The sequence below is a fragment of the Thermobia domestica genome, chromosome 18 (assembly GCF_964235325.1).
Source record: "Thermobia domestica chromosome 18, izTheDome1.hap1.1, whole genome shotgun sequence".
Taxonomy (NCBI): Eukaryota; Metazoa; Arthropoda; class Insecta; order Zygentoma; family Lepismatidae; genus Thermobia; species Thermobia domestica.
In genome coordinates this window covers 32,071,837-32,086,584 of record NC_137471.1, presented here as the reverse complement: position 1 = coordinate 32,086,584, position 14,748 = coordinate 32,071,837, and the positions used below count along the sequence as shown (strand labels likewise).

The 14,748-nt window shown below is 36.0% G+C and overlaps 1 protein-coding gene across 4 annotated transcripts in view; it reads left to right on the top strand.

The window, feature by feature from the left end:
• l(3)mbt (lethal (3) malignant brain tumor) overlaps nucleotides 1-745 on the top strand; it is a 99,742-nt gene extending 98,997 nt beyond the window's left edge. For all 4 annotated transcript variants that reach the window (XM_081745312.1, XM_081745314.1, XM_081745311.1 and 1 more), the window contains exon 15: nucleotides 6-745. In XM_081745312.1, the coding sequence (XP_081601438.1) occupies nucleotides 6-131 (126 nt within the window). In that variant the 3' untranslated portion in view covers nucleotides 132-745. The remainder of the gene's footprint in view (nucleotides 1-5) is intronic.
• Nucleotides 746-14,748: the final 14,003 nt, after the last annotated feature.

Below are 14,748 nucleotides of genomic sequence, written 5' to 3'. Positions count from 1 at the left end.
TTCAGCAAATTGATGGAGAAGCGTTTCTGCTTCTGAATCAAAATGATATAGTGACTCTTCTTGGTATAAAACTTGGTCCAGCAATCAAGCTTTACAACAGTATTGTATTATTGCGTCAGCGATTGGCCTGAATTTGAAGACTGCAAACTGTAAATTCCATTGTTGTGTATGTAAATAATATATAGAGATTTTTTTGTCTGTTGAATTTTTGCGCAGTGTAAATACGATGAACTCGAAGAGTGTATTATATTGAGTGTATGTATGTGTGAATGCGTGATGTGTGAAGGAAGATTATATATATATATATTCTTATCCTGCCTTGGAAACTTAACGCGTAGAGTGAGATGTTTATATTTTCCTTCCTATGTACAAAAAACACTTGTCGCTCAATCCAGATGTGTTTCGTTTACAAATGTATTTGTACGGTCAGTAGGGACGGAGAACCTTTTGAAAAAAAAAAAACAAAAGAATGCTGCTTTGTTTTCTGAAATGTTTTTTGTGACAGATGATGGTATGGATAAATTTAACAACAGTTGTCTAAAAACAAAAGACAGAAAAAAACACCATTTGAGGATTGAATTGCTTTTGCTTTTGTATTTCGCTGACTTTTTTGTTCGTCTGCTGTTCCACCTACGACTGTACATTGGCTGTGTTTACATTTTTTTATGTACCGTTCCTTCAGCAGGATTGTACTATAAGATCATGTATATGTTTTGAACATAAAATGTTTAATGTTTTAATATAATTATTATTTTTTTTTTATCCCTGTTGATATCTTGAACCAAATAGTGTAAAACTACGAGGAGGTTTAAAAATCAGAGCTTGTTAAGTTGTATCTATCTTATCTGTATTGGCGAGACAACGAAAAAGAGGATATCTCTGGAACCATAGGTGTTCACTTTACTCCGACCTCACTCACCCTCACCCTCGCAGTGGAAGTTGGCCCTCACCCTCGCGAATTGAGTTGTCAATCGTCCTCGCTCTTGTACTGGAAACTTGTCTTCGCCCTCGCGTCAGTGTGGGCGAGGGAAATTGAGGGTATTCTCAAGAGGGCTACCCTCGCGAGGATGAACATCTCTGGCCTAGACTGTTCTTTTAAGATGCTACCATTCAACATAAGCCCCATTGCATTCAATTTAGCTGTACCACGAGTTTATCCAGGCTGTTAACCCTGTTCGGAAGAAAAATCCCGCGGGTACTTGTAACACACATATAAAATTAAATATTGCGGTTCCATTCCGTTTAAAATTACTTTAATAATCACCAAAACTTAACACGTTAATTATTTCAATTATTTTTGTCACTTTTAAACTTTGTATTACCTTAATACTTATAATTAATTTCACAGAAATTAAAAATACACTTCAATCAACTATGGGTTCCTCAATTACTATATCTTTAACAGCATAAATAAAACAAGTTTCAACAAGTCTGGCCACAAGCTTTGTTATCATAAGGTACCGGACTATTGTCCGTAGTGCCCTATAACTCATACGTAAACGTTATCGTTGCATACTCTCGTTCCCTAGACTTCCAAATGGATTTCTGTTCATCGCCCCCGTATGCAGTTATTTCTTTGAATTTTCCCTGCTTTCTAGGCATTGATAACTTCAGATTTCTCCCGGGGAGGAATTTCTACACACTAGGAGTGAAAAAAAGTAGTACGAAATGACTAGGAATCCACATATGGAAGAATACGAGATACCGTATTTGCGCGAATGTAGGCCACACCTAAACTTTTGACATGAGATTATAGAAAAAGTAAATCTCGAATATAGGCCACACTACTAAATCTACGAGAAAGTTGTGTGTTGCAGCTTTGGATGTGCGTATCAGTCATCCATTCAAAGCTAGTGTAAGACAATTCTATAGAAATTACATCATGAACAAAACAACTTTGACGCTAGGAGGCAGTTTGTAACATGCACCTGTGTCAGAAGTGTGCCGTTAGATTTTGGCTGTTTGGCGGTCAATATCGGAAGAACTTGTCATGAAAAGTTAAATTAAAAATGTAAAAAAATGGAATTTTCAATAATTTTGATGAGACTGACGAGACCTTTGTGAAATTGACTCTGAGCAGCATTTTGGATCGTCTAGCGAGGGTGAAGAATCAGACGTTGGTGATGCTGAGATGGTGAGAAGCTATTGTGCTTGATTTGGATGGGTACAAACAAGTTGACGCAGTTTTGAAAAACAAAGTCGCTTTTCTTTTTTCAAGAACAGGTACTGTATATAAATATACCGTATATATTACCAAGTATACAAGTGATTTTATGCCAGTTTTATCGGCATTATCGATACCCAATGAAGGTGTCGATTTTTGCAAACAAGGTAAGTTTTTCTGCTATATATATATATATATATATATATATATATATATATATATATATATATATATATATATTTAAGTCTTCGATGGTTTACAAAAGTAACTGCAGTAACTTGTAATGCTATTAATTTCAACCCATAAGGTATATGTAATGCCATTTTGAAATTGACGATTTATGATCTGAGGGGGGAAATCTCGATTATAGGTCGCACCATGATTTTTCAAGCCAAAATTTAGGGGGAAAAGTGCGGCCTATATTCGCTCAAATACGGTATGTCCGGGAGAAGTTTCATAACCTCAAAGAGGAATTGCCGTGGGCCATCCCTTGAAATCATGATTGTTTCTAGGTACAGCAAAATGGTTCAGGTCCCATCCCCAGTAACATATTCTTCAGTAAATTCTTTCCATAGTTGGAAAAACAAAGATAATCTCCTTACTTAATGTATCCGCTAAAGCATATTTTGGATACCGTTTCCTGGTACTACTCCCTTTATGATTGGTTCGAATGGTAAACTCTTGCTGCTGAACAAATTACATAATGAAGAAACTTTTCATCTGGCTAATTCTGAGATCTAATTGTGCTAGTAGTAAAACAATCTTTAGAAACTGTTAACATGTTCTTATCACTTGTCAAATTCTGTGGTAGAAGTCGTATTGACACAATTCACCATTAATTCAACCCTGTATACGTCCACACCGAGGCAGAAGAGTGCCAATTTCATATTCATAATGCATCTATTGTACAAATAATAATAATGAAAACTTTCTCTCCTTTGCAATATTAAACGAAGTAAAGTGAAATAAAAATAAGCTTGAAGAATACTCATATGCAAGGGCGTTAAATGGTAGTGATAGTAACAAGTAGCACATAATAACGTTAAACGTAATACATTGTGCAACAGAAATCAACGTCAAACGAATCAGAGTAGAACAGAGAGCTTGAAGAGGTTGATCATTTCAAATACCTTCAAAGTCTTTTGACGAGAGATTCTTAGTGCACCAAGAAGGTAGGTCAAGAATTGCCGTAACCAAAGAGGCATTCAACAAGAAAATATGTAACATTGGAAGAAGAGAAAGAAACTGGTTAAATGCTAGATACAGAAGTAATGGATTGTGTGGTTCGGAGACTTTGATACTACGGAAACGGAGCTTTAAGAAGAAATATTTAGGGAACCTCGAAATGTGATGTTGGAGGAAGATACTGTATTTGCGCGAATATAGGCCGCATTTTCTTCCCTAAATTTTGGCTTAAAAATCATAGTGCAGCCTATAATCGAGATTTTTCCTCTCAGATAATAAATCGTCAGTTTCAAAAATGACACGTACACGCATCTTCAGGGTTGAAATTAGTGCCATTATGAGTTAGTGCAGTTACTTTTTTTTTGTAAACTATCAAAGACTTAAGAAGAAAATAGAAGAAAAACTTACCTTATTCGCAAAAATTGCTACCTTCATTGGGTACTGGTATCACCTTACACTGGCTCAAAAATCATTTGTATATTTCATTCTTTTATTAATAGGAATACGTGTCTTTATTATACAGCATATTTAATATATACGGTATATTTCTATACAGTACTTGTTCTTGAAAAAAAGTAACTCAACTGTTTAGCAAGACTACATAAGCTTGTTTGTACCCACCCAAATTAAGCACAATCACTTCCCACTATCTCAGCATCACCAGCGTCTGATCCTTCACCCTCGCAAGACGATCCAGAATGCTGCTCAGAGTCACTATCATTTTCAGTCCCATCAAGATTATTAGAAATTCCAGTTTTGCTGAAACTTTTCATGACAAGTTCTTCCGATACTGACCGCCAAACAGCCAAAATCCAACGGCACACTTCTGACACCACGTTGCAGACTGCAGTTGCTTTGTTCATTATGTAATTTCTATAGAGTTGTCTTTAGCTTTGAATGGATGACTCATACACACATCCAAAGCTGCAACACACAACTTCCTCGTAAATTTAGTAATGCGGCCTATATTAGAGATTTACTTTTTCTGTAATCTCATGTCAGAAGTATAGGTGCGGCCTATATTCGCGCAAATACGGTAGATAAGATAAAATGGATGGAAAGAGCAACAAACAAAGATTTTTAAAACAGGTAAGAGAGAAGAAGACGCTTTTAGCCTTCGTAGGAAGGCCAATTGGATTAGACACATCTTGCGAAGAAATTGACTTCTTAACGCCATAGATGGAAAAATGGAAGGAAAGCAAGTAGAAAGAAGACTAATCAATGATTTGAAAAATAGAAGAAAACATTTGGGGTTTCAGGAGGAAACTGAAAATCGAGAAACGTGGAAAAAATATTTCCAGACCTGAACCTCAGGACATTATATTCAGAGTATAACCACTTTTTAGCTCCACTCTGTTGTATGCGTTGGTCTTCGTTATGCATATGTTGAGTTAAAGCTTTGGCAAAAACAATACCATTAGCAAATAGAAAGGAAAGAGGTGACGTTTTTTTTTAAATACTTAAAAAATTTAGAATTGTCACGTAGTCTTGAAAACGAAAGTTTTGAATGCGCTAATTGAAGCGAGTGTTAGCGTATCTTCTACCATTCGATTCCATTGGCATTTTGTGTCCGTTTATTCCACAATAATTCCCGTAAAACGTACCCTATTTTAACCAAACTTGATATGCGCCTTCATTCAACATGATATATAATCCATTAAAAATAAGGGGAGTAAAATCAATCCCATGTTGCAAGTTTGAACATTTGCATACAAAACAATTTGCAGGTAGGGTATATACAAAAAAAAAAAAAAAAATCGATTTCGACAAAACATGGGGGTTAAAGTGTCAATAATGAAAGAGCGAATTTATCCTCTTATTCCTAAAGTTAAGAAATATGCTTCACGAAAATTTTTGTTTTAAAAAGGGATTTGATTTTAATGCAATATGCCAAATATTCTCTTCGAGGCTTTCGAATCATCTGCTTCGGATGGACTTAAGATCACGAAAGAGCAAAGAGTGGATTTAAAACTCTTCTCCCCAATTTCTTGAAAGAAATAACCCCACGCAAACTTTCGTAAAAATTATTGGATTGTGTTAAAATATATGAACTTTTTCTTTGGGGAATTCCCATAGTTCTTGGATTAAAAACTGTCAGGAGTGTCCTTATGTAGGGTGTGTGATACTCCTATTTTTTCTATTAAAAAAGTTCCACGATGACTATGGCAAAAAAAAATGTTGATTGAGTATGGAGCATATTTATTGAGGCTTGACAACCCTCTACACTACTTATAAAGGTAACCAAGAAAGTTCTGTCGCTTTTACACCCACCACCTTTAAACATCGATATGTCACCTAAGACGTACCTGGAAGATCAAAAGTAGTCACCATCAGCATCGATGATCTTTTGCCAACGTTCTGGAAGGCCATGAATTCCATCGCAGTAGAACTTGGTGGGCCGTGAAGTGGAGAAGGTATCAAGTGCACTTTGCAAATCTACTAGGGATTTGAACTGGTGTCCTCTAAGGTGATCGTCTAAGGAATGGAACAGGTGATAATCGGACGGTGCAATGCCCGGGGAGTATGGCGGATGCAATAGTATTTTCCATTCAAGGCGTAGAATGGTGTCCCGGGTCATCCTAGCCACGTGGGGCTTATCGTTGTCCTGGCCCAAGGTGTTTGACCGCAGTTTGAACTCGTACAGCATACACGCTTATATGACGCTCTGTGGAGGTCCCATGCTCACTCTGTCCTTACGCAAGTTCACGGTATAATTGCACTGCCACAACCACGTAGTATGATGGATATACCCACAGCAACAACTGACGTTCGCCTTATCTCCATTCGCATTCAACTCACAGTGTGAGGGCCAATGAACACAGACCTCCACAAAAAGTGACAGAACTTCCTTGGTTACTTTTATAAATTTAAGATCAACCGACAACGGTAAAGTTCTCCCCACTCCATGTAAAAAATATGTTCCACCATATTTTGCGTGATAGTTAATTCATTTATAAAATATTGTTTGTATGTTTGTTGAAGCTCTGACACAATCCCCAGTGCTTGGAGTTGAAGGCAGTCAGAAATGCTCTATCATCTTCCTTCGTTCCTCTCCGAATACACATAGCTATTATGATTTTAAAAAGATGTTCTACAATATCTTTAGTAAAATAAAATTATTAAATTTTGGTGGAATATGGCGTAATTTTTTTCTGAATATTCGCAATCTTTTTGTCTGATTAATTTGAAATAGATCCTAATGAGGTAGTGAATCCCGCCACTCACACTATGTAAATAAAGTATTTTCGTGAGAATTTTGTTAACAATACTCCGCTGTTTGTAAAATATGTCTTTTGTTTTAATTCGGAGTTCAAATTAGAGAGAGGGAAAATGTTGCTCGCTTCAACAATGTACAGAATCAATAGTATTGTAAATTCTTCAATCAGAAAATGTTGATCTTAATAAAACCTCTTTTATGCTTAAAATTGCAGCTGACAGTTTATCTTGCTACAAAAATAAGTTTGAAGTTATGACTTCAATTTTGTGTATGGGGGAAAAAAGTTAAAAAATTTTACCACAATTGGAAAAAAAGATTAAAAGCTTTTTGATCAATTGTGTCAGGACGAAAAGCTGGTAAGTGATCCAAGAGATGTTTCAAAGCAACTTTTTTATTGGGGAGGTGGGGTGTGGGTGGAAGTTAGTTTGCACATTGTTCTAGTTTAATTAAAAAGTTCGGTGGTATGCATTTCTTCATTTTTTTTTCCCTCGACAATCCGGGAACTATTCATGTATTTAGGTAGAGGATGATCAGGAACGAATACAGGCAAAGGCTGCCAGACAGATAGAGGAGGGTTGGGGAGGAGGCTTCTAAACTTGTGACCCGAAAACAGGTCAGAAAGGCAGAAAAGAGAACGGGACAGGTCCGATAAAGTCAGGGCAGGAAAGGAAAGGATGTGTGATATACACATGCAATTACATATGCGAACTATGTTCTATGAATCTGTACATGCTTCATCATGCTGTACTTACAGATCTATGCATTTCCATATCCTCTTTGACATATTGCGGGTGGATCATCTGAGGAACTATCTTTCGAAAGGCTTCCTCCGCCACATCTATCTCCCAGTCAAGCAGGATTGCTTTATTAGGTTGCTTAGGGTGACCAGAGTCTGATGAGCTAAAAGTAGGATACAAATATAATAGTATATGATAGTTTACTGTGTCGGCAATACGCATGCCGTTATTTCATGTAACGTTAGCCTAAGTTAATCATTCATTTTTGTTAATAAAAAAAGTACTGAACAAAAGTATTCAAGGAATACGACACGACTCCAAATGCTTTGATGAATGACAAAGTGGTTTGTTCTTATAAATGTACAGTGAAACTTAGTGTTGGGCTAAAGACTTCATTTTTTTTTTTTTTTTTGTTTTTAATCGATTTTCGGAGCGTGGTTTTATTTTAACTCCTTCAGTGTGGGTGGCGAGTTAACTCGTGTATCTTTAAAACGCACCTGCTGTGCGTATGGAGAATATACTTGCCCATAGTATAAGTAATGTTATCCCGACAATATTTAGCGAGTTTGCGCTCAGATGGTTTCAATTGTTGCTTAATTAAAAGAAGAAGAGGGAAAAAATTAAAATAGAGTTTGGGCTACGTCAAATACAGTTTTCTTTCTTTGTTTTGTTTGAGAACAGACAGCACAGTAATGGGTTTAAAACGATATTTCAACGATGCTGACATCGAGGAAGAGTTATTAATTAGTGATTCTGACGTAAGTGATTTTGAAACAGATTTAGAATCAACATCCAAAGTTCTCAACAACAAAAAATACACTTTTTACAGCGGTTTGCATCTGAAAATTACGCACTGAAGGGGTTAAGAAATGAGAGAAAATTATTACTGTCGTAAGTTGAAAAAGGAAACATTTTCTACGTTACCGATATCTCAGCAAGCCCTTCTCAGTAAAAACAATGTATTTGTAAGACAGTAGTTTCTTGATTGTTCTCCTTCCCTAATCTTTTGAAAAGTGTTAAAAACACACACAGCAGTTCATTATTCAGGAAAAGAGTGCATGTGATTGAAAATGTTGTGAATAAATAATGAAACATTAAGATATTGCAAATAAGTTAAACCAGGACATTTAAAAAAAAGGGACATTTCTGGATTTTCTAGGCATCTTCGCAACATGCAGGACAGTTCCTTGAAAAACAGTACTGTACTGCGAAAATCAATACGTCTGTCACCCTAAGGTTGCTGCCAAAGCGACGACAGCAGTGTTGCCAGTACTACAACTTATATTTCACTAGCATTGCTCTTTGTGCTATTCAAACCTACGGGTACAGGGACTTCTCGGATACTCTGTAGAAGTAGAAGAGAAGAAAGTAGAACATGTGATTAGTATTGTTAACAAAGATATGAAGTCCGAATGCCAAATAAAATCTAGAAAAGAAATGGCGAAAGAAATATTTTATGTTTTTGAATAAAGAGGTAAGAGAAGACTAATCAAATATTTCATGAAAAATTAAGCTGTAAGGGACAGAAACATGAACACTACCCAAAAGTGAAGAAATAATTAAAACTTGAAATGTAGATGTGAAGAAGAATTGAGACCTGAATGTATCGGAAAAGAAATGAGGGATTAGGACTAGTAGAAGAATAAGAATAACATTAGATGCAATTAGAAAGTAGAAGAGACTGATTGGCTGAGAAGGCCATGTATCCTCAGGGACGCGATTGTGTGATGCGGGGGAAAGAAAAAGAGGGAGAGTTGAAATAGGCCACAATTGATCGACTGCAAAAACAGAAAATTTTACGTCAAGATGAGGAGGTTATCTGAAGACAGTGGTGCAGGAAAGCTTCTCAATTTGTTACAAATGACCTGTCAGTAACAATAGAATATCCTGCAACGAATGCAAGGGGGGTTTGGGTTTAAGCCTTCCTTCATAAAGATAGATAATGTTATGTGTACAAAAATCACACTTGTCACAAAAGAATATGAAATTGAGAGCTTAATGAAATACTCATGATGATAACAACAAAATAAGTTGTATTTTCCCGATAACAACAGACTGATGTAACTGTAATGCTAATTAACTCTAGAAAAATTTATTAAGAATATTACGTAATTCGAGATTCCTTATTTGGTACATTTCTACCACACAAGTTAAGCAATCCTATTTTGAGTTGCCTAGCCATTATTGACTGTCCCTGCTAGTAATTCGTTAACGAAGCGCGCCGAACATGTTAGCAAAGGTTCCGATAAGAAACCTGACGAGTCCTCACATTTTGGTGGAGCATCTATGGAAATGAAGCACTCAGAGAATGGTAACTACAAAGAGAGATAATAACCATTTAAAACAATGCCTTTATAAAATATACTAAATGTTTTTTTCTATGAGATAAAATGAAACATAGGACTAAGACTAAACGCACTGGGTGCTCTTTCTAAGGTTGATGGGGAAAATTTTTATTGCTTTTAGGAACATGCGCGCCGAGTACGTAGGTGCTCCGGCACTCTCACAAATAATCTTGTAGTGTGGCGAACCCACAAAATTTTTAATTTGAACCCGTTTCTCTTGCGTTTAAGTCAGGCGTGTTACCGACTGATCTAGGGCAGCCCCAACTTACCCTTATAGTACCGGTGTATTTTACTTTATCACAGCACAGCTTTTTATGACAGTGTTCATAAAAGATTTTAACTAAAAATAAATCAATCAAATATGAAGACTTCCCTGAAAACATATAAGCTAACACGTCCCATCATTGATATGCACCCACATAAATTTTGGAAAGTCGGCGCCATTGTTTAGGGATGATGGTTGATAATAGAAACGTCACTTAAACATTAAATCGTGCCCAATGCTTTTAGTCTTTCTAATAATAATAATAATAATAATAATAAAAGGACTAAGACTAAAAGCATTAGGGGCTATTGCTAAGGTTGAGGGCTGAAGTTTTATTTATTATTATTATTATTATTATTATTATTATTATTATTATTATTATTATTATTATTATTATTATTATTATTATTATTATTATTATTATTATTATTATTTTATGAATTTTAGAGATTGCTTCGCTCTCGTCTTAGTCCCATTTCTATACGAGGGCAAACCCAAAAAGTAAGAACTCCAAAGTGCTGGGACACAGGGAGAACTTCGTGCGGCAATTGGCAATATTGGTGTGGTTGTTTTCCCTGTTTTTAAGTCTAGGTTTTTTTTTTTTTTTTTTTTTATATATATATAAGGTAGTCTTTACTTTTGAGATTATCCTTGTATAATGCAATAACACTAAATTACCACATCAAAAAATATTTTCTCCTTTTTAGTGCATTTTATAAAATCATAATGGTCGAAAAGTGTTTTATTGTTATTAATATTATTATTTTACTTTTTAGTCTTGATTCGTTTTAAAAAATGCATTGTGGAAGGCAATTGTGTGATTCCTCTTATGACAAAAAGAAACGTTTAACCCTTTTAAATTATGATGGCACAACACCTGTGCCATGGCGTCGACCTTCGAAATTTGCTTTATAAGTCTCTAGTAAAGCTTTTTAGACCGGGTTTTTTGCATTCATTCAAATATGGAAGCATCATAGAACATATTTTATGGGCATTTTGCAGCCTCGCGTGCTCTATCTGGGGGCTGTGACGTCACAAACATGGACGATGGATTTTAAAAAAAAGGTATATTTGAGAAGTTTTTTTCAAAAAATCCCTGACACATTACTATTTATCCTAGAATCATGGTTTGTACCTCTTTGGTTTCTTTATGAGACAGGCTTTGGAAATATACCACTCAAATTTCCCTATCGTTTACCAGAAGCGGGAAAATCTCGTCCAAAATGGAAAAATGGGGATTTTGTAAAGAAAAAAATTCCCTTTTCCCCATTTTTCTCTTCACAAGTACATGATAGCGAAATTTGAGTGGTACCATTTGAAAGGCTGCCTTACGCTGAAGAAAATGAGGTATGACTCATGTTGCTAGTCAGCAGACGTGTGTCAAAAAAAATCTCGATTTCTTTATTTTTTCATTTTTTACACATTCTTAGTCAATTACTTTAGTAAAGTATCTACAGTATTATCACTATTCTAAAGTCATGATGCGTACCTCGTTTTCTTTGGCATGAATCAGTCTTTCAAACGGAACAACTCGCATGTCTCTAACATGTACCATAGTGGAGGGGCCCAAAATCGGGGGAAAAGGGATTTTTTGACAAAATTTCCCTTTTTTGCGAATTTTCTCCACTATGGTACATGCTAGAGACATGCGACTGGTGCCGTTCGAAAGACTGGTTTTGGCCAAACAAAACGGTGAATCAATCATGTCTCTACGATAATTAGGGATGAGTCTGGAAATTATTATATAAAAATGGGTTATCCATTGCTCACATAGGGGAAAGCTGATACTGTTTGCACATGGGACGATATTTTTTCTCTCTTATTTTTCAAGATATAACATTGAAACTGCGTATAGTCATTACACATAGTATGTAGTATGTCTGAGATTTTTGGGGGCTCTGTGGGTTGACACAGGGGCCGGCCAGAGGGGCCCAAAATCGGGGGAAAAGGGATTTTTTGACAAAAATTTCCCTTTTTCGCGAATTTTCTCCAGTATGATACATGCTAGAGACATGCGAGTGGTACCGTTTGAAAGACTGGTTCATGGAAAAGAAAACGAGGTACAATTCATGTCCCCACAATGAACAGTCTTGATGATGATGATGGTAGTATAGAAATTTACTAAAAAGGTATTATCAAGGGAAAATATGTAAATCGGCTGTAGCATCAAAACTACTCATCCCAGGGCTACTCTTTGTATCTCATTCTCTTCACCATAAAGCAAAGTTTTTTTAGTAGCATTCGCATGATCGTATCCTATACCAAAGGGGAGATATTCGCGATAAAAAAGGGATTTTTTGAAAATAAAATCCCTTTTCCCACTTTGAGCGAAAATTTCCCGCATTTGGCACACTTTAGGGAAATTTTACGGACGCAGTTGGAAACTCTGTTTTACTAGAAACAAAACGAAGTATGAACCATGATCCTACGATAAATAGTCTTGACGCAATAGATGATTGAGTGAAAGTCTACAAAATACCTAAAAAAAGCAATAATTTAAAAGGGTTAAACTTATGAATATGAAATCAATAGAACGCCTGGTCGTCTGCAACCAGACAGACTTGAGTGACGAGTTGGGATGTATAAGCAGCAGGCGCTTGATGAATACCGTATTATATATATATATATATATATATATATATATATATATATATATATATATATATATATATATATATATAGACTGTATTTATGTGATTTTATTAGTTTTACAGTTAAACGATAAACTAGGGCAGAAGTATCTGAAAATATGGTATTGTCTTCGAATTTACGTGGTAGATGTACAAAACTTCAAAACTCTAATTAGTATGAAGGTTTGTGAAATATAAGTTCCAAGACTTTAACAAATAGTAAATGAAATGAAATATTTCAGGTTTACCGCCCAGGCTTATGCGGGTTAAAGAAGATGGTAGTGATGAGAAATGAATGTAATGATGGGATGAGGAAAGTGAGTGGAAACGGAAGAAACCCCCGAAGATACCCACCCACACGGTGTTGTCCACCACAAAGATCATCTGGCTCGAGCTGGGATCGGACCACTGACCCCAGCACTAGACTGTGATAATAAAATATGGAAAAGTAACTTAGTGACATCGAAGTTACTGTAGATCGATTTCATTTTGTAATAATTATTCTGTCATGTTAAAAGAATAAAATTATCAGTGGCGGCTCGTGATCGAAGTCACATTGGTGAAAGTTCTATCGCTTCAAACTAAGGAAAGAAAACTTAACTAACGTATCTAATCTTTAAATATTAGGTAAGTTTCCTATTCTTTTGAAGCGACAAGACTTTTATTTTTATCGATGTGCCTTCCCTCACGATTTGCCACTGAAAAATCAGTCAATTAATTCTGCACAGTATAAACAAAGTAACGGGAATTAGAAATGAACTCTTTTAGTTTAACGTCCCATGATTATGCACTTTAGGATAAGGAAAATGAAGATTGAAGAATTGGCGGAATGAGAAAGTGGGAGGAAACGGGAGTACCCTGAAAGAACCCACAGACACGATGCTGTCCACCATAAACTTACTTGGCCGGGGATCGAACCAGGGACCCCACACACTAGAGGTAAGCACTCTACCACTGAACCACCGCGTCCTCCTAACGGAAATGAGAGAAAATAACACAACAATGACTGAAAAAAATGTTAGAATGGACTTTATCGCAAGATATTTGTTAATGGAACTTTTTGTTTCTTTTACAATGTGGATTTCGTACAACTGCTTTTCGATACAAAATTACGAGTTATTCTTGATGTATATTTGCTGCCCAGAAGAGCAGATTAACTTCCCTTTTAACAGAACAGTGAGAAACAAGAAAATAATGGTCTCAAGGCATAGTTACGGCATAAACAATTGGCACAAAGCCTCTATCACGCCAAGTTACCTTGGAAAAGTCCTCTCAAGTACGACAGCTCGAGTGTGATTTTGCCACGTTGTTTGTTAACCTTGTGCTTATATAATAATCAAGAGACTATCAACAACAGCATATGTTGAGCAGCATGTGCTGCACAGCATTTCGTGGCAACGTTGCTTCTAAACGGTCGTTGCCTTCCACTGTGGATCTTTAGGTGCTGCGGAGCGGAGGGGAAAGGGGAAAACACATGAAATGAATCAAATTGATTTATTTTCTCTCTTTTTTCCCTCTCTAATGGCAAATTGTCAACTACGTGCTCTTTTGCACGCTTAAGCATTTGTTTCTAGACGCTTTATATCGTATATCAATGCATTTTCGTAGTGCGATTGATGTTTTGCAAAACAATCAATGCAAAAGGTATGCCATATGGTGCGCATTACAAGAAAATAAACCCCGAGCGAATGGAAACTCCCAGATCCCTTGCCCGGGGCGCAAACAATAAAATAAATAAATTTCCCTGAAATATTTACATTATTTTTCTAATACACAAAATAATGTGCGTATTTTTATGTGTCCTTGTTGGTAATAACTTTTCAAGTCGCGTATAAGGTTGAGTAAGAAATTACAGCGTTATTACCAGAGCACTGCGTAATCAAACGGTAAACTAAAACAGCACTTTTGTTTGAATTACTTTTATTTCAAAATTATCTCCTACGTTATAGTTAAACATCTTCGTATGTTGTTGTAGACATAAGCGAGATGTCTCTACAAACATGCGTCTCTAATTGACATAATACCCCCTTTCCAATTTGTACCAATTAGTATGTCGTCCTCTTAACCCTTTCACTACCACTTTGACATATATGTCCCACGATACATTCTCAGAGGACCAGTGGTAATTTACCGCATCTTATTGCTATGAATCAATGTTCCACTGGTAAAGAGAACCCTGCTAATGGTTTACAGAATTCTTATGAA